Source organism: Cavia porcellus, unplaced genomic scaffold, assembly GCF_034190915.1.
Source record: "Cavia porcellus strain 051 isolate PalLab524CR breed Dunkin Hartley unplaced genomic scaffold, mCavPor4.1 scaffold_16, whole genome shotgun sequence".
NCBI classification, from domain to species: Eukaryota; Metazoa; Chordata; class Mammalia; order Rodentia; family Caviidae; genus Cavia; species Cavia porcellus.
In genome coordinates, this window is record NW_026947499.1 from 63968611 (window position 1) to 63994956 (window position 26346).

General features: G+C 36.2%; 1 protein-coding gene across 2 annotated transcripts in view; it reads left to right on the plus strand.

Moving 5' to 3' along the window:
- Nucleotides 1–24882, plus strand: part of Ttk (TTK protein kinase) — a 36652-nt gene extending 11770 nt beyond the window's left edge. Inside the window, exons 11-22 of one of the 2 annotated variants that reach the window (XM_023560927.2) lie at nt 4114–4262; nt 7910–8046; nt 9469–9595; nt 11975–12061; nt 14554–14711; nt 15038–15189; nt 16158–16282; nt 17386–17466; nt 21495–21671; nt 22075–22159; nt 22465–22562; nt 24530–24882. In XM_023560927.2, the coding sequence (XP_023416695.2) occupies nt 4114–4262; nt 7910–8046; nt 9469–9595; nt 11975–12061; nt 14554–14711; nt 15038–15189; nt 16158–16282; nt 17386–17466; nt 21495–21671; nt 22075–22159; nt 22465–22562; nt 24530–24613 (1460 nt within the window). In that variant the 3' untranslated portion in view covers nt 24614–24882. The remainder of the gene's footprint in view (nt 1–4113; nt 4263–7909; nt 8047–9468; nt 9596–11974; nt 12062–14553; nt 14712–15037; nt 15190–16157; nt 16283–17385; nt 17467–21494; nt 21672–22074; nt 22160–22464; nt 22563–24529) is intronic. The other variant, XM_063226934.1, reaches the window with a different exon arrangement.
- The last annotated feature ends 1464 nt before the right edge of the window (nt 24883–26346 follow it).

Below are 26346 nucleotides of genomic sequence, written 5' to 3' on the forward strand. Positions count from 1 at the left end.
TAAGTAAAGTAAGAAACTAATTTGGTTTAGGGAAAATAAGTAGTTTGTGGAGGAAGAGAGAAAATTTGAAGAACTGATAGGATTTAAATGGGGAAATTACAATAATAAAGCACTTCAAAGGGAAGGAATAGCTTAGGCAAAAAATGGAACATTTTAGAACAATATACTGTTCATGCTGAACATGTAACACAGATAGCTTAGACTTTGGAAATAAGGCTAGGTAAATTTTGAAAGTTCATTTTAATTTTTTTTTAAGCTTACACAGTACTATTTAAGTTTTTGTTTTTTTGTTTTGATCATTGATAGAATGGTTATGTCCTGGCTCAGTTGTCAGAATAGGACAGAGGAGGAACTCTGGGACCAGGCGAGTCTTGCCTGATCGTATGCTTTGTACTTTTCTGCTTTTAATCCTCCAAGTCCAGTGTCCTAGGAAAGCCTCAGGTGCAGACATTGTCATGCTATAATAGTCTTTTTTAAAGCCATTATTTTGATTAAGAGCAGATTCCTATTCCTAATATTTGGTGGAAACTGTTCATATTTTATATTTTATTGATAGCTATTAAAACTGGTTTGAGTCAGTTATATATGCTTGTTAGTACTACTCACTTGATACCAACTTAGTATTTTTCAATGAATGTTGTTGAGTGCACTATACTGTACCTGATTATTTATTTCCTTACTTGCTCATTTATTTTTACAGTACTGGGAATTGAACCCAGAGCCTTTTACCCTGAGCTACATTACCAACTCTTTTTACATTTTTCAGACAGGATCTATAAGTCCTTCAGTTGTCAAGATTGAGCTCAAACACTTGATCCCTCTGTTTCAGCCTCTCAAACTGTGGGCATTATTGGTGTGTGCCATATCCTCTCCCCATCCCCACTACCTAATAAAACCTAATCTGTGGTAAAATAGAAAACTACCCAATTCACTAGTACAGCCCAGTACAGTGTCACAGATGAATTCATACTTGCAACTAGTCTTCCAAATGAGAAAGAACATTTTTAGCACCCCAGTAGCCTGCTGGGTCCTCTCCCAGTCAGTGCCTCTCTTCTTCCACATATAATCATCTTTCTGATTTCTGACAGCTGAGGATGAAATAGTATGTTGTGTTGTGTCTGCTGCTTTCATTCACCATTGTCTGTAGAACCCGTTCATGTTATAGTGTATAGTTTACTTGCTTTTTCTTGCTGCATAGGATGGATGTTCAGCTTGTGTATGGTCCACACCAAGTAAAGAGGCATTTGGGAGGCCAAGTTGGAAATAGCCCGTGTATAATGCTTCATTGAATGAATATGCTGCAGTCTATCTATGTGTACAGGGGTAACAGGGTTTTTTAAAATCTCATAGATAATACTACTATAGATATTTTGGTTTTTCTTTTGGTTCATGTATATACACATTTCGTTGAGTGTATACCAAGAGTGGAATTGCTGGGACACAGGGTATACATCAGCTCAGCTTGGATAGCTAGTGCTGAAGTTCCCAAAGTAATCGTAGGATCCTTGGTCAGCATTTTTCTTTGAGTTTTGTGGTGTCAGTTTTTAATTTTATGCATTCTGATACTACTATTGAGCATCTTTCATTCCTCATTTGGACACCCTCTTTGAAGCAGTGGAATTTTATTTATTTTTAAAACTGTCTCACTATGTAGCCAGGTTGGCCTCGAACTTGCATCAATCCTCCTGCCTCTGTCACCTGAGTATTGGAATTACAGGTTTGTGCCACAACTCCTGGCTGAAACAGTTGAATTGTGCCCCCTTTTCCTATTAGTTTTTCTTTTTTGTATTGCATATGTGCCTGTGTGATGCTGGGGAGGAACTCAGGCTTGGACAGGCTGAGCATGTGTTCTTCTGCTGAGGGATGCCTCAGGCCCTCATCGATTTTATTTTTGATGAGATATGACCGAGATAGAAATCTCTTTTTGGATACAAGTATTACAAATAATTTCCCATTTTTGGGTGAAGGCTTTTGATGATAAATTCTTAATTTTAATGTATTTTACTTATCAGTCTTTGGCTATGTGGTGAATACTTTCTGCAGTTTTAAATAAACCTTTCTGTGCTCTTAGGTCAGAAATATATTTTCATATTTTTCAGATTTATGATTTTACCTTTCCCATTGAGATTCTTTTACTTGAATTTGATATTTATGCATGCTAAAGATCTAGGGTCAGGATTCATTTTTTTCCCTCATGTGTGTATCCCAGTTGCATTTATTGAAAAGATCATCTTTTTCTTCCCTAAATTTTTGTAGATAAGGTGATTCTGTGTAATTGTCTGTATTTGAACTCTTCTTTGTTCCATAGTAAATTTTGCCTTTGTGTTTATTGTGTCTTTACTACTGCAGTTAAGTCATGGTGCCTCTTAATATAAACCTTCCAGCTTTGTTCTTTAAGAGTATTTTGACTAGTTTGGGCCTTTTGGATTTCCATATAAATATTAGAATCCATATAGCAGTTTCTGCTTTTCAAATAATGGAAATTTAGCTGAAATCTAATTGAACTTAAAAGAAAATATGGGACAAATTGATATCTTTATTGTTCAGCTCTCAAGTTTACTAAATTGGCATATCCTTTGATTTATTTAAAACATGGAGAGAATCCTTTTCTGTGTAGAAATCGTGCATATCTTTTACTGAATAGTGAGTTTTTTTGTACTGTGACTTTTTTTTAAAATACTGCTAGTGTATGAAAACATGATTGATTTTACTTACTGATCTTAGGTACAGCAACACTACTAAATTCATTGAATACTAACAGTTTTCTCTTGTGTTTGGGGTTTTGTAGCAACAGAATTGTGTTGTCTGAAAATAATATCACTTTTGTTCTTTTCTAATCTCTAGCTTTCATTTTTTTTCCTTGCCTTATTACAGTTGCTAACACCTCCGGTATCATTATGAAGAGAAAGAATGATAGGTAGAATTCTTCTTGCATTCCTTATTTCAAGAGAAAATTTTCAGTATTTTACCCTTAGTATGATGATTAATGTAGAATTTTTCAGTCTAATGCTTTCCCAACTTTGGCCACACTATAGATTTTTATAGCTACTGTCATATTGAATGGATTCTGTTTTATTTTATTTTTATTTATGTTTTGAAATCTTTAAAAACTAAGTTTATTGGTACATTTTAGGTATACACAATAATCACATTCACAAGGAATTTTTAGCTGTATATGCTATAACTTGATTATTTTTTTTCCCCAGTTGGGTTCTGTTTTATACCTAGATTGCTGAGTTTTTTATTACTGAGTGCTGAATTTTATTAAATGCTTTTTCTGAAGCTATTGAGTTCTTCATATTTTCTTTCTCTATAATATACTTATCACGTATTACATTCATTTAAGAATAAACCTGCTTTGGCTATAGTAATTTGATATCATATATCAATTGCTAATATTTTGTTTAGGATTTTTGCATCTATTATGAGGGAATAAAATTTTTGTATTTACAGAGTATTAAACATATTGCTGAGTCATTTTTGTTTATAGACCCTTAAAGTAAATTATAGGCTAATGAAACTAGAGAAATATGAAAAATAGTACATTATTTTCTCTTTCCAGAGTATTTGAAGTCTGGGATGGTCTTTAACAAAACTGAATATCAATTTAGGAATGTGTTTGTGTCACAGCTTTGTAAAATTTATTCAGTAGAAGCAAACTGTCAATAGCTGGCTTAAAACTTTTAGGGTTTTTTTGTGTGTAGGGGGAGTTTGTTTTGGGGTTTTTTTGTAGTACTAGGGATTGTAGGGCTTTTATACCCAGCGTTTTTGTTTTTGTTTTTTTTGAGACAGACATTTACTAAGTTGCCCCGCATCAGACTCCTGAGTTATCTGCTCACTTATTTCTTGTGTTTTTTATTTTAATCTCACAAAATTTCATAATCAAATAATAAAGGAATAGCAACATTGTTACACTGTATATAGTTTATACCATTTTTGTTTTTGTCTTTTTTTGATAGGGATCTTGGTATGATGTCTCAGCTGGGCTTGCATGCATGATTTTAAGTGGTTCTATCTCAGTCTGTGGCCAGAATTACATATAGATGTCACTATGCCCTGTCTTTGTTATTATCAAATATCATTGCCTTTTAATGACAACAAAAATAATTTCAGAAACTAAGGAGTATCAAGAACCAAAGTTTCCAGAAAGCACCCCGAAACAATGGCAATCTAAAAGACAGTCAGAATGCGTGAACCAGAATCCTGCTGTACTTTCAAATCAGCGACATATTCCAGACATAACTCCAAAGGTTAATACAGAGGTAACTTTTTTTCCCTTAAAGTACAATATTGCAGCTATTCATAATAATGCATTTCTACACTGTGGTGACCATGTTATTTTCTTTTGTTCAGTGCTTAAGTGCCATGTTTTATGAATTAGTTTGTGTGCAGGGATTGGCAAACACATAGCGAATCAAATCTAGTTTCCGACCTATGTTGATAAAGTTTATTGAAATACAACCAGACTCATTATTTACTTATCTGAAGATACTTTTGTGCTATAAACTCACAATGAGTTGCAATGGAAACCTTAGTCCTGCAAAGCCTAAAATGTTCACAGTCCAGTCGTTGACAGAAAACCATATACTAATCTCTGAACCTGTGTGTTATATCAGTGTTTGACCACCAGTTCCCTATGGTCATAACCACTGACGAACATAGTAAAACATCTACTAAACAGTGTCTGTAAATTTGTAGCATGAACATAGTAAAACATCTACTAGACAATGTCTGTAAATTTGTAGCATTTCGGTTTTTTTGTTTGCGTTGGAGGGAGGTAGGAAGCAGGAAAGCCTTGTAGTCTGACTTGGTGATTGTCTCACATTGTGCTTTCCAGATCCCTTTACATTCTTCATGGAGGACCCTTAGGAACTTTGGTTCATGTGAATTATGTTTATCTTCGTTTAGTGTATTAGAAACCAAAACCAAGACATTTAAAAAGTATTTGTTGATTAAAAATAACCAATGTAAATGTGTTACCAGTGAATATAAATAAAAGTTTTTAACATTGAAGTTTTCTTTCTTTTTTGTAGTACTGACATTCAAACCCATTGCACCCTCGGCCCTTACTTACATTTGCTTTTTAATTTAAAAGTTGTTTTAAAATTTTGAGACAAGGTCTTGCTAGGTTGCTAAATTACTCAGGCTGGGTTCAAACTTGCCATTCTCTGGCTATAATTCAAACAAAGCAGTAACAAGTATTGAGGCTTACAAGTATTTTAGGGCCCGTACAACACCATTGTTGGAAATGCCTTTGCCTCCTAGGGTGATGTGATGGATAGATGTGGGTCACCATATCCGGCAAAAAAATTTTTCTTGAAATAGTTTTGGTAAGAAAAATGGCATTGTTGTGCAATTTTTGTGAATCTTTTTAATAGTTGACTTAGTAGAAGATGATTCTTGTATCTACTTTTATATTTAATCTATTTTATTACATTTCATATAGTCTCTGGAAAACTAGTATATACTTGGGAGAAAATAAAAGCAAAAAGGCTAGTGCAGTTTTAGTATACTATGAAAATATTATTTAACCATTCAGAACTCCTGATTGTGTCATGAGGACCACCCTTTCCCTCGAATTTCCTGGACCACTGTTTTAGGGAATGGGGACAAAAAGGATCTAAGTAGTTTGAATTATGGGTCATATTAAATAAGCTCCCCTTCTTTTCTTCCTCCTAGAACTTGTAAATACAGTATGCTGGTAAAGGGATTTAAAACTCATTTAGTGGGGCTGCTAGCATAGCCCTGAAGTAGAATACATGCTTAGCATGCTAATGGCCCTGGGTTTGATCCTTATACAGACACTCAAAGGGGAAGGGTCATTAGTGAAATGCACGCCAAAGACACAATTTTTCACTTTATATGCACTAGGATGGCTATAATTAAAACAAAGCAGTAACAAGTGTTGAGGATTACAAGCATTTTAGGGCCCATTCAACACCATTGGTGGAAATGCAAACTAGTATAATAGCTTTGGAAAACAGTCTAGCAGTTCTTCAAAGTAGTTAAAATCGAGTTGTATGTGCATGTATGTTCACAGTAGCATTTTCATAATTGCCCAAAGGCAGAAATAACAAAATTTCTATCAACTGATGAATATGTAATGATACATTCTTATAATGGAATATTGTAAATAATCACACACAAAAAAACCTAAGGTATATGATTTTGTCTATGTAAAATGATCATGATAAACAAATCATAGAAATGGAAGATAGATTATCCAGTATTCTCAAGACTCGAAATATTGACAGAGTGACTTCTAATGGTTGTGGGGTTTCTTTTTAGGAAATAACAATATTCTGAAGTTTGGTAGCAGTTAATATTCTGTACACCACTGGTTAGTACACTTAGCCAGATTGTTGGAGTCGCTGCTTGTCCAGCGACCCTCTCAAGGGATATTTCTTTTTGTGTCACATCTCACCAGCTTTACGTCCATAAACTCTTCCCCATTGCTGTGTCCAGCCTGTTTCTCTTTTTGTTAAAGGCCTGCTCTTTTGAAGATTCTGCTTTGTAGGTACACAGTCCTATTCCTTCCTCATTGCTGTCATCTCTGACAATCTTAGTGATTCCCCATCATTCTTTGTAGATACTAGGCTGTGGGTCACACAAAACCTAGCAACTGTCTTTGTTTTTGCTGACTTCTACACGTCTCTGTATAACTAGTCCTACAGCCAGCCGGTCTTCAAATTCATTATTTGTTCCTCTCACAGCTATCCTTAATTTAACTTTAACCACCCATTCCTGTACCTTCATTTCTGACCTCCAGAAAATTAAATGCCAACATCCCACTGTGTGGTAACTGTCTTTTCCATTTTCTTGCTCAGTAATCTTACTATAGCAGTTTCTCAATCACATCTTCACCACTAATCTGTGCACGCACATACACATACATATGCACAAGAAAGTCTTAAGTTTATCCAGCAAAAGAGATTTTGTAGTTATCTTCAGAATTTAGGAGGACTGCAGAATACAAAGCAGAAGAGATTAATCCATCATAGTTCTCAGGAGCATGGTGGGGTTGATAGGATAGAGAAATCAGTTTACTCTAAATCACTGGAAATACTAGTAAGTACAACTGTCTCCATATTGAGGTGAACCTCTGGAGAAAGTAGAGTGCTTAGTTACTACCTATCTTCAAGAAAACTAGTGTTCTGCTTGGCTGAGGTGCTGTGGAGTAGGGGTTGGTAAACTTTATGGAAAGGGTTAGTAGGTTTTGCAGGCTAGATAGCCCCCATTGCAGGTTTTCAACTCTGCCATTGGAGGAGGAGAACAGCCATAGACCATGTGGAAACAAATGCACATCCTTGTACTCCAGGGAAAGCTGGTTTACACAAACAGGAGACAGGCCAGATTCAGCCGTTAGCCTGTTATTTTGTGATCCTGACTGTGAAAGATGTTCCTTTATTATCCTTTGGGGATTTATCTGAGATGAACTGTACTGGTTCTTTGTGTCATATGAGAGAGAAAAGTACAGATAGGCTTTTGCCATTCTGCTTTTTGCTAAATCATTAGTGTTTATCTGTTATTTTTGTTTGTTTGTTTTTTGGTGCTGGATCAAACTCATATCCTCACACATAGCCACTGAGCTAGACCTCTACTCCCTGCTGTTTCCTATTATGAAATGTGTGACAGTTATTACAGAAACTGAGGAGGAAAGATGTTAAGTCTTGCTTTGTTAAATAGTTTCACTTATAATCATTTTGAGCAGAATATGTTAGATTTGAAAGTTCAGAGTAAAAGAACTGTTTTAGAAAATTACTGAAGTCTAAAATACATATGCTTACCTGTGTTAGTATGATTTCACTTCTCATATTTCTGTTATTTTAGATGTATGGTGCTTGTTAAGTTATTGAACAGGCTACTAATTTAGAAATTCTAAATCGTGACATTTTGAATTTTCTTTTAGCAGAAACACACCACTGTTGAGCAACCTGTCTTGTCAGTTTCAAAGCAGTCACCACCCTTATCAGTGCCTAAATGGATTGATCCAAAATCTATTTGTCAGACACCAAGTAGCAATACCCTGGATGATTACATGAACTGGTAATTACCTTTGGTAGCTGGTTCAGGACTCAGAATGATAAAAGTAGGAATAACATGGATTTTGAGGTTCATCTAATCTCAAATAGATCTGAGGTTCCATCCTTGCAAATTATTATTTTTCTTAGCATCATGTTTTTAATCTAAAACATAAAGGGGAAGACGTAGCCATAACATTAGTATTATAAAGGGTAGTATTATATAGGATATATATTATATAGGATGTAGAATATTATAGGATATATTATGTAGAATATTATAAAATATAACCATATTATGAAGGATTATTATAAATATAGTATTGTCATATTTGTATTTACAACCTGTAAATCTTCTAAGGAAGAAACCCTTTTTAAAAACCTTGCATTTGTCTCTTGGATACTTCTCTTAGAGATACTGTAAAGGAAGGTAAGCATTCCTAGAATGGATAAAGGATGGATAAATATGGTCATGAAAAGTGTTAATTGGAGTGTGATAGTTTTTTGGAAGAGGCTGGTTGTGTAGTTCACATAGTTCTGAAGGTGTTCAAAGTAGTAAAACCTGAATAGATAGGAATAAGGGATGAGTGAAGAAGTCGGATGGATGGTCAGTGCTCATTAATAGGAACCATAAGGAGTATTACAAGAATAAAGAAAAGGGTATAGTACCTCATTTTCAGTTGGTGGCTGTATTTTTGATATATTTGTAATATTAGTATTTTTAATATATTTGTAATAATTGGTAACAAGTCCATGATGTTTGATCTTAATTGGAACTGGCCTCCTTCCACAATGAGAGGATTACCTATTTAGTATAATTTTGGTATATATTGCTCCTTTTTACTATATGTAGAGTATTTTAAAGAATGATTGCTAACTAAAATAGCGATATAGATATTTCTTGTGATAATTAGATTATTATTAATATTTACAGTCATCCTTTGTGCCAAGTACTGTTATAGAGGTAGAACAGACAGGTAATGGTTAGCAGGCCAGGTAATAAGCAAAGGGCCCATGTGTACTGAAGGAGTTAAAGGCCAGACTCTTGTAGTGTAATTAACTTTTAGATATTTTTACCAGATTATAGAATGTTGTTATTCAAAAGCACTTGGAGTCTGTGTTTAAGCACAAGCTGGTCTGTGTCTTAACTTCTTGTAAAATAATACTACTAATTTTAAATGCCATCTTCCTTATTTTAGTAATAAAGATCTCTTGTCTGACAAGCAAAAATTTGCTTCACAAAGAATTCCCTCAAATAAAATAGTTGGTGGTAATGTAGCTAGAATAAACAAATATCAGCCCTAACATAAAAACTAACTTGGGATCTGTTCAATGTAACACTTCCAAGTTTGTATCAGCCTATTTGAAACACATGAAACCTCAATGGGGATCTTGTTTATTTAAAATTTTAGTATTTTGAATTAAGGGTAAAAGTGATCTTTTCTAGTTTTAGAACTCCAGTGGTCAAGAACAGCTTTCTCCCAGTGTGTCCATCATCAACCCCTTACAGCCGATTCAGCTGCCTCCAGCAGCAGCAGCAGCAAGTTCCTGTCACTCCTCTGCAGAACCTACAGGTTTGAGAAGCTTTGTTTATGATGACTTACGTTATGTACAGTCAGTTTGACAGACAGACAGACAGACCTTTTTAAAAACAGCATCTAGTTGTTAGGAAAGGTCTAAAGAACTTTTGATAACCCCAGAAAGGGATGCATGGTAAATTCGAGAGTTATAGTTACTGAAGAAGTGAATGGAGCTGTCCTGATTAATAAGACCCAAGGACCCAGTCTGAATAGTGCAATACAATTTCTCTTATAACTGAGTTTGCAAGCTGTTTAACTCAGCACTTTGTGAACAGTTCCATTTCACTTACTAATAAATATTCATTTGGAGAAATCTTCAAGGTTTTTAGAGTTGCAAGAAGAGGAACTACTAACTAACTGATATTTTGGTGAGGTGGTTGCATTACTATATGAAAAAAAAAAAAAAAAAGACATTCTTGACATCAGCACCTGACATTAGCTTATAGTAACTCTGAGAGACAGCCTCATAGACAGTTGGCCTGTGCATACATCTTAACCACATCACTCACTAGTGTGTGATTTTTATTTTTTCCCCCAAGTTACTTAAACTCTTGTGCCCATTTCATTCTCCATAAAAGATGGAGACAAAGCTGCCAAAGGTAGTTGTATTAATTAGTATGTGTAACTCTTAAAACAGCATGGCATTTAGTGTATAATAAATGTTGGCAGAAATTGTTATTTAAATAAAACAGCAAAAACTAGTAATTACCTATAAAATCAATTGATGAAAAAATTGACAGGATTGGAGTGGTGGTTATTGGGCTGGGGAGGGAGAAATGGAGTTTCTGCCTCGTGGGCATAGAGTTTTAGTTTGATAATAAGAACTTGGGGATGGATGATGGTGATGTTTGCACAATGATGTGAATGTGCTCAATGCCAGGATTGTACTTGAAAATTATTAAATGGTAAATTTTAGGTTACATATATTTTGCCATAATTTAAAAAAAATAGACCCCCAAATTAGATGATAGTAGTTTTGTCTACTTTTGATAGTAGTTTTGTCTTTTTCTTACTGTGGAAAGAGTTTTGAGACAATATAATTATATAGTAGAAAAAGTTTAATTCAAAACACACTAAGTTATAACTTGTGCCAGGCTCTGTTTGGGTCAAAATCTGGAAGATGAGTCTGAAGTAACAAGAGAAGGCGCGTGAAGCACCTTTTGGAGGAGGCAGAGTCTGGAGGGAAATGACAGGAGGCTCGGCAGGATGCCAGGATACCCCTGGGGTTCAGGGCAGGATGTGTCCTAGTGCTGATAGGTCTTTCGGGTCGGGAGCAGGAAGCAGTGGTAGAGGTTGAAGCAAGAGAATAAGCTGTTTACTTTGCATTATGAAAACTCTAGCCTCAGAGTAGAGGTTATAGGAAGCGGACATGGATGTCTTGTGCAGGAAATGAACCTCATACCATATTGAATTAGGGTAAGTTAGAACTCCTTCATTCCGAATGCCGCCAGCCGCCACCAAGGGAAAGGACAGCAGACTGCCTTCTCTAAGCAGTGTCTGAAGTTTAAGGAAGAATGGAGAAGACACAAAAAGGAAGGAAGCCTGAGGCCTTTGATGAAATCACAACATATATTCCTATGGGAAACTTATTTCATGACTTAACATTGTCTTTCAACCCTAGAGGCTAAAATAAATTAGAATCCTGGGCAGGACATATGGCTCAGCGACAGAGTGCTTGCCTAACATATTCAAAGCCCTGAGCTAGATCCCAGCACCACCAAAAAGCAAGTAAGCAAGAAAAAATGTTAGAATCCTTTATCAAAAACTTAATGTTTCAGCTTTTTTATTAACTTAAAATAAGTCCTCAGCACGCCAGCATGTATAAGGACTGAGATCTTCCTTCAGAAGGGAAAGGATGAAAGTCTGCTGGGAAAGATGTGCATTCAGGGAAGGAATAACTTGCAGAACACCACTCAGCATGTTGCAGGGGGACCCACTTGCTGGAATGAGCACTTGGGGACTCCCTCCGGAGCTCTTAGTACTTTAGCACGTACCTTCATCATATAATGCCAGGAGAGAAAAAGGAACAGAGCTATAAGTATGTATTTATATGTTAGAGGTTTGAGGAAAAGAAAGACAAAAAAGTGATAGTTCGTGGGTTTGTATGTTGGATTTTAGATGTTATTTTCTTAAATTTTCTGTCTATGTTCATCAGTAAAAGTGAGTTAATGGAGACCTTAGTAGTTTGTCTACATATTAATTTAATAAGTTTATTTCTTTGATTAAAGTTTGCCAAGCAAGTTCCCTTTTTAAAATACTGTATCATGGTTGCATTACTTTAAAAGAATTTTAAAATTGGGAACATTTGACTGTATGATATGCAGACTAGTGTTTTACGCATATTCTTTGAACTTTGTATATTTTAATTTTTAGATTGTAGGATCTTCAAATGAATGCATTTCAGTTAAAGGAAGAATTTATTCCATACTAAAGCAGATAGGCAGTGGAGGTTCAAGTAAGGTAAGTATGTGCAATATTTAGGAAATAAGAAATTTTAAACTTTTATTTATTTTTAAAATTTATTTATTTATTTAGCTTTTAGGGTCATGTAGTCCTAGAACAAAAAAAAGTCACCTCAGGCTCTAACAACCTCCTCTTCCCTCCTCCTCCTCCTCCTCTTCCTCCTCCCCCCGCCCCCGCCCTCTTCTCCCCACTTCAAAAAATGCCACATCCTCTGGAGACCTCAGTTCCAAGCCTGTCCCTCCACTCTGGCACTCCCACAGGAGTGGCTTGAACTGCTGGCCTTGAACTTAGTGATCTTCCTGCCTCAGCCTCCTGAGTGCTCTTTCATGTGATATGAATTGCTTCATCCTTCATCAAAGATTTTCATTAATCCATTTTGTTCAGTTGTGTGTGTGTGTTTTCATTTCAAAATGTTAGTAACAAAAGAGTTTCTTGAATTAGATTCTTTCCTTAATTCATCTGAGTTCTAAATGTATATAATTCCACCTTTCCTGAAGGTGGGCACAGCAGTCCCTGCCTGTAATCCCTGCACTCTGTAGAGGCTGAGGCAGGAGCATCTCAACATTGAGGCCAGCCTGAGCAACTTTAATTAGATCTCATCTCAAAGTAAAAAAAGATTGAGGATGTAGCTCAGTGTGAAAACCCAAGAAACCTTTCCTGAGCACTCATCTCCCGGCTTTTGGTCTTGCAGCTTCTTCTACCATCACAGCAGTGTCTGATCTTTTAACTTAGAATTCACTGTCAGAACCAGTCTTAGACGTTGCATGCTATACATTGCTCTGTGCATATGTACTTCCCTTTTCCATTACCCATGTTTCCTTCTATTCTCTAGTGTTACGTCATTAATGACAAATCAATAAATGTGACTCAAGACCAGATTTTAAGATAATAAAATTATATGATTCTAATTATGGGCGAAAGGTGTCTTAAGCACTATTCATATTTAATTCTTATTTTCTTAAATGTATTGCAGTCAATTTTTTTTTAACTTTGTGTTTCACCAAAACAACTGTTTTTTATGATTGCTATAACCTCTTTTGGGGTGAGTGGGACAGGGTCCTGCTGTGTAGTTCTGACTGGCCTTGAACTTAGTGATCCTCCTGCCTCAGCCTCCTGAGTGCTGGGATTACAGACATGCACCACCATATTTTTGCTAAATCTAGTCCTTAGCTTTTATTTTTAGGTTACATAGTTTTCCATACAAGAGGCTTGTTTGATCCTTGTCTCTCCTGGGGTTTTTCTTCCACCTGCTCCTCTTTTTTCACTCTCTCTGAGTCTGGCTTTTTCCTTTTACTTTCCCCCACATGTCTGATCCCAGTGGTGCCTTACCTAGGACTCTACCGTTGCCCTCTTGTGTCTCTAAACTAACACATTCCCTTGATAATGTCTTCCGGTTTTGTGGCTTTAAATACCATGTTTTGCTGGCAATTTGCATCCTTGTTTTTGCAGATCAGGCTTCACCTTTGTAGACTTACACATCAAACCTGATTGCTCATCTCTTTTGGGCTATAAGGCATTTAAAACAGTATGTCCAGCTGTGACTCATGCATTGCAATCTTTCCTATTGCAGTAAATGGCAACTCCATTCTTCCAGCTGCTGGACTAAAACCAATTAATTAATCTTATTCTCATTACACATGCAGCCAATCAGCAAATCTTACTTGTGGTAGCTCAGACTGTCTCCGCCTTTTTTTAAATAGAGTTTTGTACTTAATAATTAAAAGCAAGCCATCTTTGTGGACTTAATGGACCTTCCTTATTAGTGTAGTCTTAGCTTGTGACCCTTGAATGCACTTGCACTCTTCTTTATTCGTTTTCAGTGTCTGCTAGGTATCAAGGTTAAATAACCTTTTACGTCAGTATGGCAAAGTGAAGACGGGACTATAACTCACATATACTAGCATTTTGTATTTGAATTCTTGAGGCTTAGAAACTTCATCCTTGCTGCACATCAAGGCCATTAGCAGGGTTTCTTTTCAACATGATATCTGTTCTATCAGTGTTACTTCAAAGTTAACCATGCATTGAGCCAGAGCAATTTCATCTGGACGTTACAGATCTTCACAGTGTATTTAGGAGAACATATTCCTGCAGATTTAACCTTTTTTGGATTTTTATACAAACAGACCTACTGTATTTTTTTATTGAATTTGTTGATAGATGACATTAATACATATTTTTTAATCTTCTTCCACCACATGAGTAGACATGTCAGCAATAGACCCAATGGAAAAAAAACACTACCAAAGAAAAGACTTGTCTGTTACTTACAGCCTTAGTCATAGTTAACACTTTTGAATGTCTTTTTCTCTACATCATTTCCTTGGCTAAAGCATACTAAGAGTGTCGTGAACATATATCAAATTAAAATTACTTTTCTTATGTATTGATAGAGAAAATTTTTAAGTTCATACTTTTGAGGTATATATTTCTAATACATTGTGCTAATGATGCATACTGAACTTTTTCCTCTTTATTGTGCCATATAGGTATTTCAGGTCTTGAATGAAAAGAAACAAATATATGCTATAAAATATGTAAACTTAGAAGAAGCAGATAACCAAACTATTGAAAGTTATCGGAATGAAATAGCTTACTTGAATAAACTACAACAACACAGTGATAAGATCATCCGACTTTATGATTAGTAAGAATCCTAATTAATTCTCTCTCTTTCTCTCTCTCTCTCTCTCTCTCTCTCTCTCTCTCTCTGGTTTTTTTGGTTTTTTTTTTTTTTTGCTTTTTGAGACAAGTTTGAGGCTAGCCTTGAGCATTTTATAACCCAGGCTGGTCTTGACCTCAAAATGATCCTCCTGCTTCAGCTTCCCAAATGTTGGGATTACAGGTGTGTGTCACCACACCCTGCTTTTTTAATTTAAAAGTAAAACTTTTTTGCCATAATTTTAGGTAGACACAGTAAATTTTGCTACAATCTTAATTATTTATTGTTTTATTGCTTTTTTTTAATTACAGTGAACTTACAGATCACTATATCTACATGGTAATGGAATGTGGAAATATTGATCTTAATAGTTGGCTTAAGAAAAAAAAGTCCATCAATCCATGGGAACGCAAGAGTTACTGGAAGAATATGTTGGAGGCAGTACACACAATCCATCAACATGGTATTTTGAAGTTTCTTTATATGTGTAAAGTTAAAGTATTTATTAATAGTTTCATCCCTAGAGAAATATGTCTACAACTCAATTGGCACCTTTTAATAAAATGAACTTAACAATTAAAAGTGTATTTAAATATGAAGGAACAAATCCATTCATGTTTTGTTTTGATTTTTGGCAGTACGTCTACTGAGCTGTGTTCCCAGCTCTTGAATAACATTCTGTTTTGTGACAGGATCTTGCTACGTTTCCGTCTGGTCTTGAACTTGGCGGTCTTCCTCCCTCAGTCTGCCTGAGTGCTGAGATTACAATTGTGTGCCACCAGGCCCAGAAATTACATTTCTTAAGGCACTGTTGCCTCAAAGGATAAAGACATAAACTCCAGTTCCTATATGCATAATGCAAAACGTACCTGTGTCAGTGTTAGTGTAATCTATGATCCTTATCTCCACGTGCTCATTATATATATAAGACTGCATCCTAAAAATGTGCAGTGTTTACTTCTCTCATTATTCATTGATTTTGTTACTTGTCCAGTGTGAGAGTTTTTTATTTCATTAAGGTCACGTCAAGGCTTTGGGAATGAAAGTGCTAAAGTAATCAACTCATACTACTCAGCAGTTACAGTTGCCATCCTAAGGGCAATGAACAGCAGTAGGTAGCCCCTGAGGCCAGACTCATGACTTCAGTGCATGGCATTATCTTTTAGGCTTTGTGTTCTTGAACAACTTACTTAAACTCAGTTTCCCCAGTTTGAAATGAATATAACGCTACTCACCTCAGCATTGTCAGGAGGATTAAATAACCCATTATGAGTAAAAATCTTAGAATGGTGACTGGCTCCTGGCAAGTGATATGAAAGTGTAACTTGTTTCATTGAGTTGACAAAGGAACTAACCTGCCCTATGGGTTGTGAATTTTTTTCATCTGCAGAGTATTTTACATTGTCTTATATAATGCATTTTTATTTAAAGGCATTGTTCATAGTGATCTGAAACCGGCTAACTTCCTAATAGTTGATGGAATGCTAAAGCTAATTGATTTTGGCATCGCAAACCAAATGCAGCCTGATACAACAAGCATTGTTAAAGATTCTCAGGTAGGACTCTGAGTGGATGGTCAATCACAATGCCATTGAGTTCAGTCCCTTTGCACATACGATTCTGCCCATGGACATGGTATTTTCACTTACCTTGTGATACAAGAAGTTTGAAATCTCGTAAGAACAGACACTATGTAAAAAGATTCAAAACCATGGTGATACAATTTCGAGTAGAAAATTAACATCAGGAATATATCTGGTAATTTTGAATGATTTTTCTACAGCTGAGATAGAGAAGCAATATAGTGCCTGGCTTGGAAGTCACCTTGGTCACGGTCCAGAATCAGCCTGAGTGTCTGGCTTAGAGTTTCTGGGTAGCAAGCAAAGAGGGAATTGTAGTTACATTTTTTCCCTGACTCTGTCCGTGACGTAAGATTCCTTATATTCTTCTAGAGTATAAAGTTGTTTATATCACTTAAATTGGGAGACAAAATTTTAAGAGAGGCTGTGTATTAGAAACACCATAATAAATACTGTACTAAACAAGCATTTTTATGGTAGGCAAACTAAAGAGATTATCCCATAGCACCTAAAGCAGTGGTGCTGAAGTGTAACTAAGGCAGTCTTTTTTGGCACAAAGATGATGTGTTCCGTGTAGCAGATTTCTGTTGCAGAAGAGCTTTAACCCTAAGAGCAAAGCCCAGCTTTGTTAGAGGAATGATAGCGTGTCCTTAAAACAGTTTGATTTGACAGTTATTTCTTTTTACGTCCAAAGTATGACTGGGCTTTGATTTATTACAGAAGAAAAATGTTGAGTATTTCAGCACAGAAATGAGTGATAATAATTCCTTCAAAGTTTATCACTATTAACAGAATTTTAACCTGAACATTGGAAGCCAGATAATACTATTTGTCCTCTATAATTATATAAAAAGCACAGCATTTTGAAAGCAGTTTTTGAATTCTGAAACCAATTCGTTTTTGCTTCAGTTGTAATTTGATCTACAGCTTAACGGTGTTAGCAGTTATTTGAATTTTTCAAGTATATCAGTGAAATCTATAATTATTTTAGTTTCCAGGAATCTGATGTGTGTTTTTAAAAATCTAAAGCAGAATGAAACATTTTCATTGATTTGTGCTTTCTGTTCCTTGGCAAATAGGTTGGCACAGTTAATTATATGCCACCAGAAGCAATCAAAGATATGTCTTCCTCAAGAGAAAATGGGAAATCCAAGTCCAAGGTACTGTAAACATTCCATTTAATTGCCGCCAGTAAACTTATCACATCAGTTTAAGTTCTAAAATTTCATAGTCCTTTACTGTACAGAGATCTTACCTTCTTAAGTCGATTATCATGGGATTTGATTTCACTTTTTTTTTATTGACTGAACAGAGTGTTCCTTACTGTTATCCTTTTAATTTGTTGGTCCTTGCTGTGCTTCTATAAGAAATTCACCTATTCCTGTGGTAGTGGTATGTGCCAATAACCACAGCTTGCGGAGATTCTGCAGCAGAGGGCCCCAAGTTCAAGCCTACCCTGAGCGACTTAATGACTTAGCAAGACCCTGTCTTAAAATTTTAAAAAATAAACAAAGAAAGGGGAATGTAGGGCTGGGGATTTAGCTCAGCGGCATAAGCGCCTGCCTTGCAAGCAGGCAGTTGTGAGTTCGATCCCTGGTACCAATAAAAATGAAAAAGACCAAAAAAAAAAAAGAAAGGGGAACGTAGCTCAGTGTAAAGGCTCTACTATGCCAAAAAAGGAGGGGAGGGGGCATAGGTAGGATGTTTCTTAAGTTTAAAAGGAAAAAAATACCAAGTTAGCTCTGGTTTGAACACCTGAAAATAACATCGAATTTGATCTCCTTTGAAGGATTGTTTCCTAATTCTTCAACTGTTTTTTCATGTATTATTTATAAGTTGTACGTTTCCAAGTATGACTGAAATTTATAAATTTTTCTTGTCTCTGTTTCCTTTCTACTATATTTTACTGCCTTTGTGAGTTTTGTGATAGCCTATTTGGTGCCCCTTGTCAGGGGGCTTTTGCCCAACGTGCTATTTTGGGCCTGTAGACTAATCTTCCTGCTGTCTCCAGCACTGTGGCCAAGTGGATGTCAACACACACAGTGTCCTGAGGACCCCTTAAGGCCACAATTACATTGAGATAGTCCTGGGATGTGCTGGTTATTTACTATCATTGCTTTCCTTTTCTGTGGGTGGAGCCTTTGTTTTTCTTTTCCTGGTGTTTCTTATTGTTGCTTATCCACTGGCTTGGCAAATTTCCTCTGTGATTTTAGCTCTGTCCAGTTCATTGTTTCTATTGAGAATATTCTTGAGCTTTTTCTCTAGAGCTAATTTAGCACTAATGTAATATCTGAGCTGGTCTTTTTCATGTTTATACCTTATTTCTCCATCTATTTTGAAGGATAGCTTTTCTGGGTAAATTAATCTTGGTTGGAAGTTACTTGCTTTTAGAGTTTGACATATTTCACTACAAGCTCTTCCAGCTTTCAGGGGTTGTGCTGAGAAGTCTTCTGTGATTCGAATTAGTTTACCTTTGTAAATGATCCCCCTCCCTACCTCCTAGCTGCCTTTAACATTCTATTCGTTTGTTTTTCTGGATATCTGTGAATTTAATGAAGATATACCTTGACGAGCTTTTGTCACAATTGTTTGGTATTCTATAAGTGCCACTTGTATTTTAAACTCTTTATATTTGGGAAATTTTCTTATATAATTTCTGTGAGCATGTTAGTGATTTGTGCTGTCTTCTAGTTTCTCTCTAACTTAGATCAGTCATTTGAGGTGTTTCTGATATCTTTTTTAAGGATTCTATATCCTTTTTGAGTCTGTTGTTCAAATTTTGAACTATTTTGGTTACCCCCTCCAGTTTTTATCTACTTCCCTGAAATTCATCGTGGACATATTGAATATGATTCCTCTGAACTTTTGGTTCATTTCCTGTTTGAGCTTATCTGTTTTCTTCATCCTTTCTAAAAACTTTTCATAGGTTTCTGCTAATCACATGTTTATTTTCTTCCTGACTCTGCCTTGGGATAGTTGGAGTGTTTGGATATCTTCTGTTTCCTTATTTCCCCATTCTCCTACTTATACCTGCGTTTATTTGTTTACATGTATTACATATATAATATTTTATATACTTTTAAAAAATTATATATTACCCCTTTTGTCCCTCTTTTTTGGGAGGAGACAGTAACTGCAGGTTGGGGACTAGAGAAAAGTGAAGAGCGTCTGTGCTTTATATAGAGATATTTTAGGTAGGTGTTTCCTCCTCATGAATAATTTTCAGCTTTTTATGTCCAGTGCTAGTATTTACTCCTTCCATTAAGTGATTTTTGACTCTGTCCCTATGTCTTGTCAAAAGCTTCTCTTTACAACAGCATCCACAGATCAATCTTATGACACTTCGGTATGATAGTCCTTGCAGTTACGCTTCCCTGCTTGCTCTATTTTCTGAGCATACTGTGACAGTTTGTTATTTGTGGTCACTCTCCAGTGAGGTAGGTAAGGTGGGATGGGAAGAATGGGAGGTGATTGGATGAGTGATGTTAGGCAGTAAGAGGAAGTCTGAAGGGGAAAATTGTGAAAACACTGATGTGGGGTCTGATTTTGTGGGAGTACTTATAGTTGAGTTGATTTAGTACTGAGAGTTGTCAGAGGATATTTTTGGGGAGGTCAGGGTGAGATAGGGGAGAAAGGAGGTTCACTTTGCTATTGAGGAAAGCTATGTGGTTGTCAGAATTTGCTGATGGGGAGGACAAGCTATGTAAGCTATGGAAGAGCCAAGGCCTAGGATGGGGAGGATCGAGGAATTGTGCTAGTGCAGGGAGGAGTGATTGCGAGGGAGCTAAGCATGGGGAATTTAAAAACTTGGAAAAAGAATAAAGTAATATGTTAATAAGATCGTACTGGAAGTTTGGGTGAAGAAACTAGATAAAGTACAGAGATGAGAGAACTTAGACACCTGTAAAATCAGAGCCAATGAAAGAACCAATATACAACAGCAACGCCTAATAAACACATGAAACCATAAAAGAACATAGCATAACCCCCACATTACTGCATAACTCTAGAAACAGGAAAATTTAAACCAAAGTTATCCCATGAAACACAGATTTTCCAATGAGAAATTGCATATGTGTTTCCCAGATTGCTTGTTGGCCAGTCTTGAGTGCTCACACCCCAATAACTCTGATTTCCCTAATGCAATACTGAAGCGAACTCAGACTTGGCCCCTTTCTGCCAAGTTGTAGGCATTTTGCAGAGTTTGATCCAGCCCAAGTTCATGGGTTAAAATCTTGCTGTCCGTCTCCCTAGGTAGGATGATGGATTCTGCACCACTGAGTCAAGACTGTATTTCTGTGCAGTTAATTCACCTATAGCAGTAAGAGGCTAATCCATCACAGTGGTGTCTGTCAGGGCTTGTTGAGAAGTAGCATACCAGAAGAACCTATTTTTGATCTCTTTTAGCAGTGAGAACTCAGTGCTAACGTGAGCTTCCAGTCCTGCATAATTCAGGCTGAAATTGGCTTCTTGGGGTAGGAATGGAGTCTGTGAAACGCAGGCCCAGCCTCTTAGCAGGGCTCCCTGCAGTCTGCTCTCCAGCTCCCCACTCTGGGCACTTGGAGGTGTGAAGCAGCCAGGGGGCTGCTCTGGGGCCAGGCTCACACCCATCCCTTCCCTACCATGGCATCCCCACCAGCGCTTGCTCCACAGAGGTGTGTCCTTGGGCACCTGTACTGCAGTCACAAATCACCTGTGGACTCTGCAGGGCTGCTGTGGAAGCAGTTCCTCACATTCTTCCTTCTGTCTCTGACTGCTTAAGATTCTGCTGGTTGGAGTGGAGCTCTCCAGTCCTCTGTGAGCAGAGAGGTCGGTAGTTTTACTCTGCCTCCTGGCTGGGAGCCTGCCAGCCACGGTTGGCGACACTGTAGTCTCCCCTCTGTGGCATGGTCCACCTCTTTTTTATCTCTTACACCGATTTTGTTCCCCTCTGTCAGTTCCCTCATGGTTCCCGTGTTCCCTCCTCTTCAGTTCCTTGCCATGCTAGTTTCATAGACTCTAGACACTGTCCTGGCAAAGCCGAGTTGCTGGCACTCACCACTCCACCACTTTGTCTCCGGTGAAGCTCGTCTCTTAATGAAATAACGAAACATATGGAAACCAGAAAGAAAAAAAAAAGTCATGTAAACTCACAATTAGTGCAGTTTAATTATAATTCATGTTTTTGTTTTATCTTTTTCCAATTTAGATAAGCCCCAAAAGTGATGTTTGGTCCTTAGGATGCATTTTGTACTATATGACGTATGGAAAAACACCATTTCAGCATATAATTAATCAGATCTCTAAGTTACATGCCATCATTGACCCTAATCATGAAATCGAATTTCCTGATATTCCCGAGAAAGATCTTCAAGATGTATTAAAGGTAATATTAATAGTATGTGGATATAGAAATATAATATTTTATATAATTGCATGCTTAAAAGAAATAGCGGAGGGGCTAGGGATTTAGCTCAGCGACACAGCACCTGCCTGACAAGTACAAGGTTGTGTGTTCGATCACCGGTATCAACTATATAGCTGAAGTGATTGGAGTTGTGTAACTGGCTTAAATATAACTGTTCTACCGAATTGCTGACAGAACTTGGTTTTAGCATGCTTAGTTTACTTTAGAGGTGTTTTAAAATACAGTGCTGAGGGGTTTTGCAAAATAATATTTAAGTAGGTGTCTAGAAAGCAGCTTCTGTAATATGATGAAATCTGGAAAAGCATTTTATCAATGTCCCCTAAAAATTCTGATTTATAAAATGTATTCTATATTTTTACAGTGTTGTTTAATAAGGGACCCTAAACAGAGGATATCTATTCCTGAGCTCCTGGCACATCCATATGTTCAAATTCAAACTTATCCAGGTACTATTTTAAAAATTGTTTAATACTAGATCACTAACAAAAGCAGCCTGTTAATTGTAACAAAACTAAGAACGTGATTTGGCTACTCTAAAGAAGTTGCTATTATGCCAATAGTAAAGTAAATAAAATTGCCTTTTCTACTTTCTTTACTAAATCACATTCACCTATACTTAGCCAATAGGATGTTATGATCAGTAATAAATTGTAAGAATTCCAATTATTGTGCTAATAAACAGAATGTAGTTTTAGTGATCTTGCATTTTCCTATTTGGTACAAGCCACGTTCATTGTATTTATTTTTATAGGTAACCAAATGGCTAAGGGAACCACTGATGAAATGAAACATGTTTTGGGTCAATTGGTTGGTCTGAATTCTCCTAACTCCATTTTAAAAGTTGCTAAAGTAAGTATGTCTATTCTCTACATTAATTTTAAATAAAGCTGAAAAGTTGGTATAATAACCACATGAAATGAGATATATTTCTGCATTTAGATACTTAATATGTACTTTATGGGTTTTTTTGAGACATACAAATTTGTTTGATTTATACTTACATTTTGAATATAGCACATTTCAGAATGGATTCTCAAAAAGGTACCTCTAAAAGATTGCTTTCCTGTCTCAGTTAAAATGAATTTAACATGGGAATCTGTCTTTTAAACAACACTGTCTCAATACCAATCCTTTTTTTTTTCCCCCTTTTTTTGGTCCCAGGAATCAGACTCAGGGCCTTATGCCTGCCAGACAGGTGCTTGTGCCACTGAGCTGTATGCCCAGCCCTTCGGTACTATTTTTAGCATATTAAGCTATACAGAAGTTACAGTATTTGTAATGTATACTGGATTCTACAAAGCTATACATAGCAATTATACATTTCCCAAAGCACATGTCTCAGGCTTTTTAGCCTTCCAATACCTGTTTGTGTTTGTGCGTGATTTTTTTGATTTCCGTATCATCAAACCATCTATTCATTTCTAGGACTTTATGAATGCTTATTGACCAACTAGTTCAGTTACCAAGGAATTATTAATTGTACATTATAAAATTATAGGAGCTTGAACTAACAATTCACTTACTCTCTGGTTACAAGTAAAGTCAATTTAAGTTGCTAAGAGCTTGGACATGTGCATTCAAATGGTATAAAGTGAGTTTTCTCTTAATTTTTTTCAAGTGCTGATGGCCAGTCAGTGGCTATAGGAGTTTAAAGTTGGGCAGTCTTTTATTTATAATTTCCCTGTATTTCATATTTTCATGTTTTAAATTTCTAATTTTTTTTTTTTTTTTTTTTTCTTTCGGTACGGGGGATTGAACTCAGGATCTTGCACTTGCCAGGCAGGCGCTGTTGCTGCTGAGCTAAATCCCCAGCTCTAAATTTATAAATTTTAAATTTAATTTATATTCAGAATTTTTAATAAATAAAATTAAAGTAGATTAGTCACCTGTATCACTGAGGTTATATATTCCTTGAGGTCAAAGATAACCTGTCTTTATAAATTAGTTGTTAGGTGATCTAGTTATTAGTTGTTAGGAAGATCTTCAATCTTTGTGATAGTCTTAAAAACATAAATTTTAATGTACATTTGACCATGGGTTCCACATCCAGGGATTTAACCAACCACAGATGCATCATATATTGTAAGTAGGGATAATTTAAAGTGTGTAAAAGGATGGGGTATGTGTGTGCAAACACTACACCGCTTCATATAAGGTTCTGGAACATCTGTAGATTTTGGTGTCTATGAAACGGGTGTCCTAGAACCAGTTCCCCATAGAGACAAAGGATGACTACGGCTAATTATATTTACATATATAATAATACCTTTTTCCTCTGTAGTACTGGGAATCTACCCAAGGTGCTATATCATTAAGCTACCTCTGTTGCCTCTTTTTATTTTTTGAGACAGAGCTTTGCTACGTTGCCCGGGTGGGACTCAAACTTGCAGTCCTTGTGCCTCAACCTTCCAAAGTTCTAAGGTTAAGCATATGCCACTATGCTCAGTTTATAATCCTTTTTAATGTCTGTTTTCATTTTAACTATGTCACCTGAAAATAAAGTTTTCTAGTTTACATAAAAGAATTTAAGAAAAAGTAAACAGTTCAAGAAAGCCTTGAAGATTTATACATATGCTTATTAGCTATTTTTTATTTCTTTTACACAAAGATTGAGCTGCATTCCATGATACCTGATTCTGAAGGCCAATGTTTATTAAAAATGTTTATTAAACTCTTATCTCTTGTCATTTATACCATATTTTCCCAACTATGTAAACAAGCTACTATTATATTTGGAATATGTAAAGTTACCTTTATTAAATTGATAATACATTCAACTAAAATATTACAAAAGACATATGTGTTTCTAATTTCAGACTTTATATGCACGCTATAGTAGTGATGAAAGTCATGATTCTTCATCATCCAAGACTTTTGAAAAAAAATGGGAAAAAAAATGATACACAGATACTCCAAAACTGTCAAATAACTATAAGTATATATGAGACTGTTATCAGCAAAAAAAAAGACAATAATTATCCTCAAAAGAAAACTGTAAAAATAACCACTAGTGGTACTGTATGTATTAAGCTGTAGAATTGTTTTCTCTGTTTTATGTTTTCCTGTAAAGCTAATCTGTTTGTTAGCATGCACACTTTGAAGAGTGGGTGGGCAGCATATTTTGAAGAACTATGTAAATAAAGCTTTATAGCATAAAGTAACATCAAAATTTCAAGTTTTCCAGTTATTTTCTTCAGGCAAATACATTATTGGCTGGGTAACAGAATTCTTAATTTATAATAATTGTCTTAAGGGGAGACTTGAGAGACCTTCATAAATGGACTTTGAAACCAAAAAGTTCCTAGATTTCCTCGTAATTTATGGGACCATAGTTTTAGTGTTGTGTGTGGCTTGGTTTTGGCTTTGATCCGCAACCTACTTAACTGTCTTTAATGTTTAGAGTAGAGTGCTAAATTGTGCTGTGTAGGGGCCCACCCTTGTTGAATGCGTTGTTTGGTAATGGTTGTAAGCATGGCCCTGGAAGGTTTTTGTTTGTTTGGCCCTGCAAGGGGTGGAATTGAAAGCCTTACGCATACTAGGTAGTCTCTACCACTGAATTACATCCTCAGCTACACCCAGAGTGTTCAGGTAAGGATGTCAATTGAATATCCCTAATACAAGCATCCAAAACTCTGAGAGCCAGCATGAGGCCATCTATAGTAAATTTTATAGCTGACCCCATGTGAAAGGCTGTAGTCAGAACATAGGCACACTAAAAGAGTTATATCAAATTACCTTCGGCTCATGTGTGTAAGATATTTGTGAAACATAAATTTGTGGTCAGAGTTGGCTCTCATCCCCATGAATTTCATGGTTATGTGTAAATATTGCGAGAGTAGAATAAATTTGAAACACAGTTCCAATCGTGTCTACTGAGGGATACTCATCAACCTGTATTATCATGTGGCATTCTTTTTTCTCAGATTTTAACAAACATTTTGATAGACTATTCTTTTAAAGCAGTTTTAGATTGACAGCAAAGTAAAGCATAAAGCCAAGTTGCCATGTGTGCTTGTGTTCACTTGTACATACTCTCCTTCCACGTTGGCTGTCCTCACAACGACATCCACATCACAGCTGCTCATTAATTACAATCTCTGAACCCGCGCCAGTACATCATTATCATCCAAAGCCTGTAGTTTATGTTGGAGTTCACTCAGTACTGTACATTCTTTGGGTTTGAACATATTTATGATGCATAGCTATAGAGGGTGGTAGAAAACTACAGTGACTGTTTTTCCTTAGTTTTTAGAATTTATTACAGTAAAGGACAGATTGCCAATCATACCCCTAAAAATGTGCTTTGAATACATGTATCCCATCATTTTTGCTTCTTTACAAGCTGTTCTGGAAATCCTCTTTCATGAGTGTTTAGTCAGGCTCTGTGATGGCTTCCTGCATGTCCTGAAGTGACTTTTCATAGTCATTTTTACTATGGGAAGGAGTCACAAGTTGCATGGTGCCAGATCTGATGAATAAGGTGGACAAGGTCACACTAACGTGTAGTAGCTGCCTTTCTGTCGAATGGCAATTGCCAACAGTAATCACTATTTTTTATCACATCTAAAAACATGAAAGTGTCACTTAATAGAAATGGCAAGAACAGTGGGATAAGTGTGTTTTAAGGTGAGTG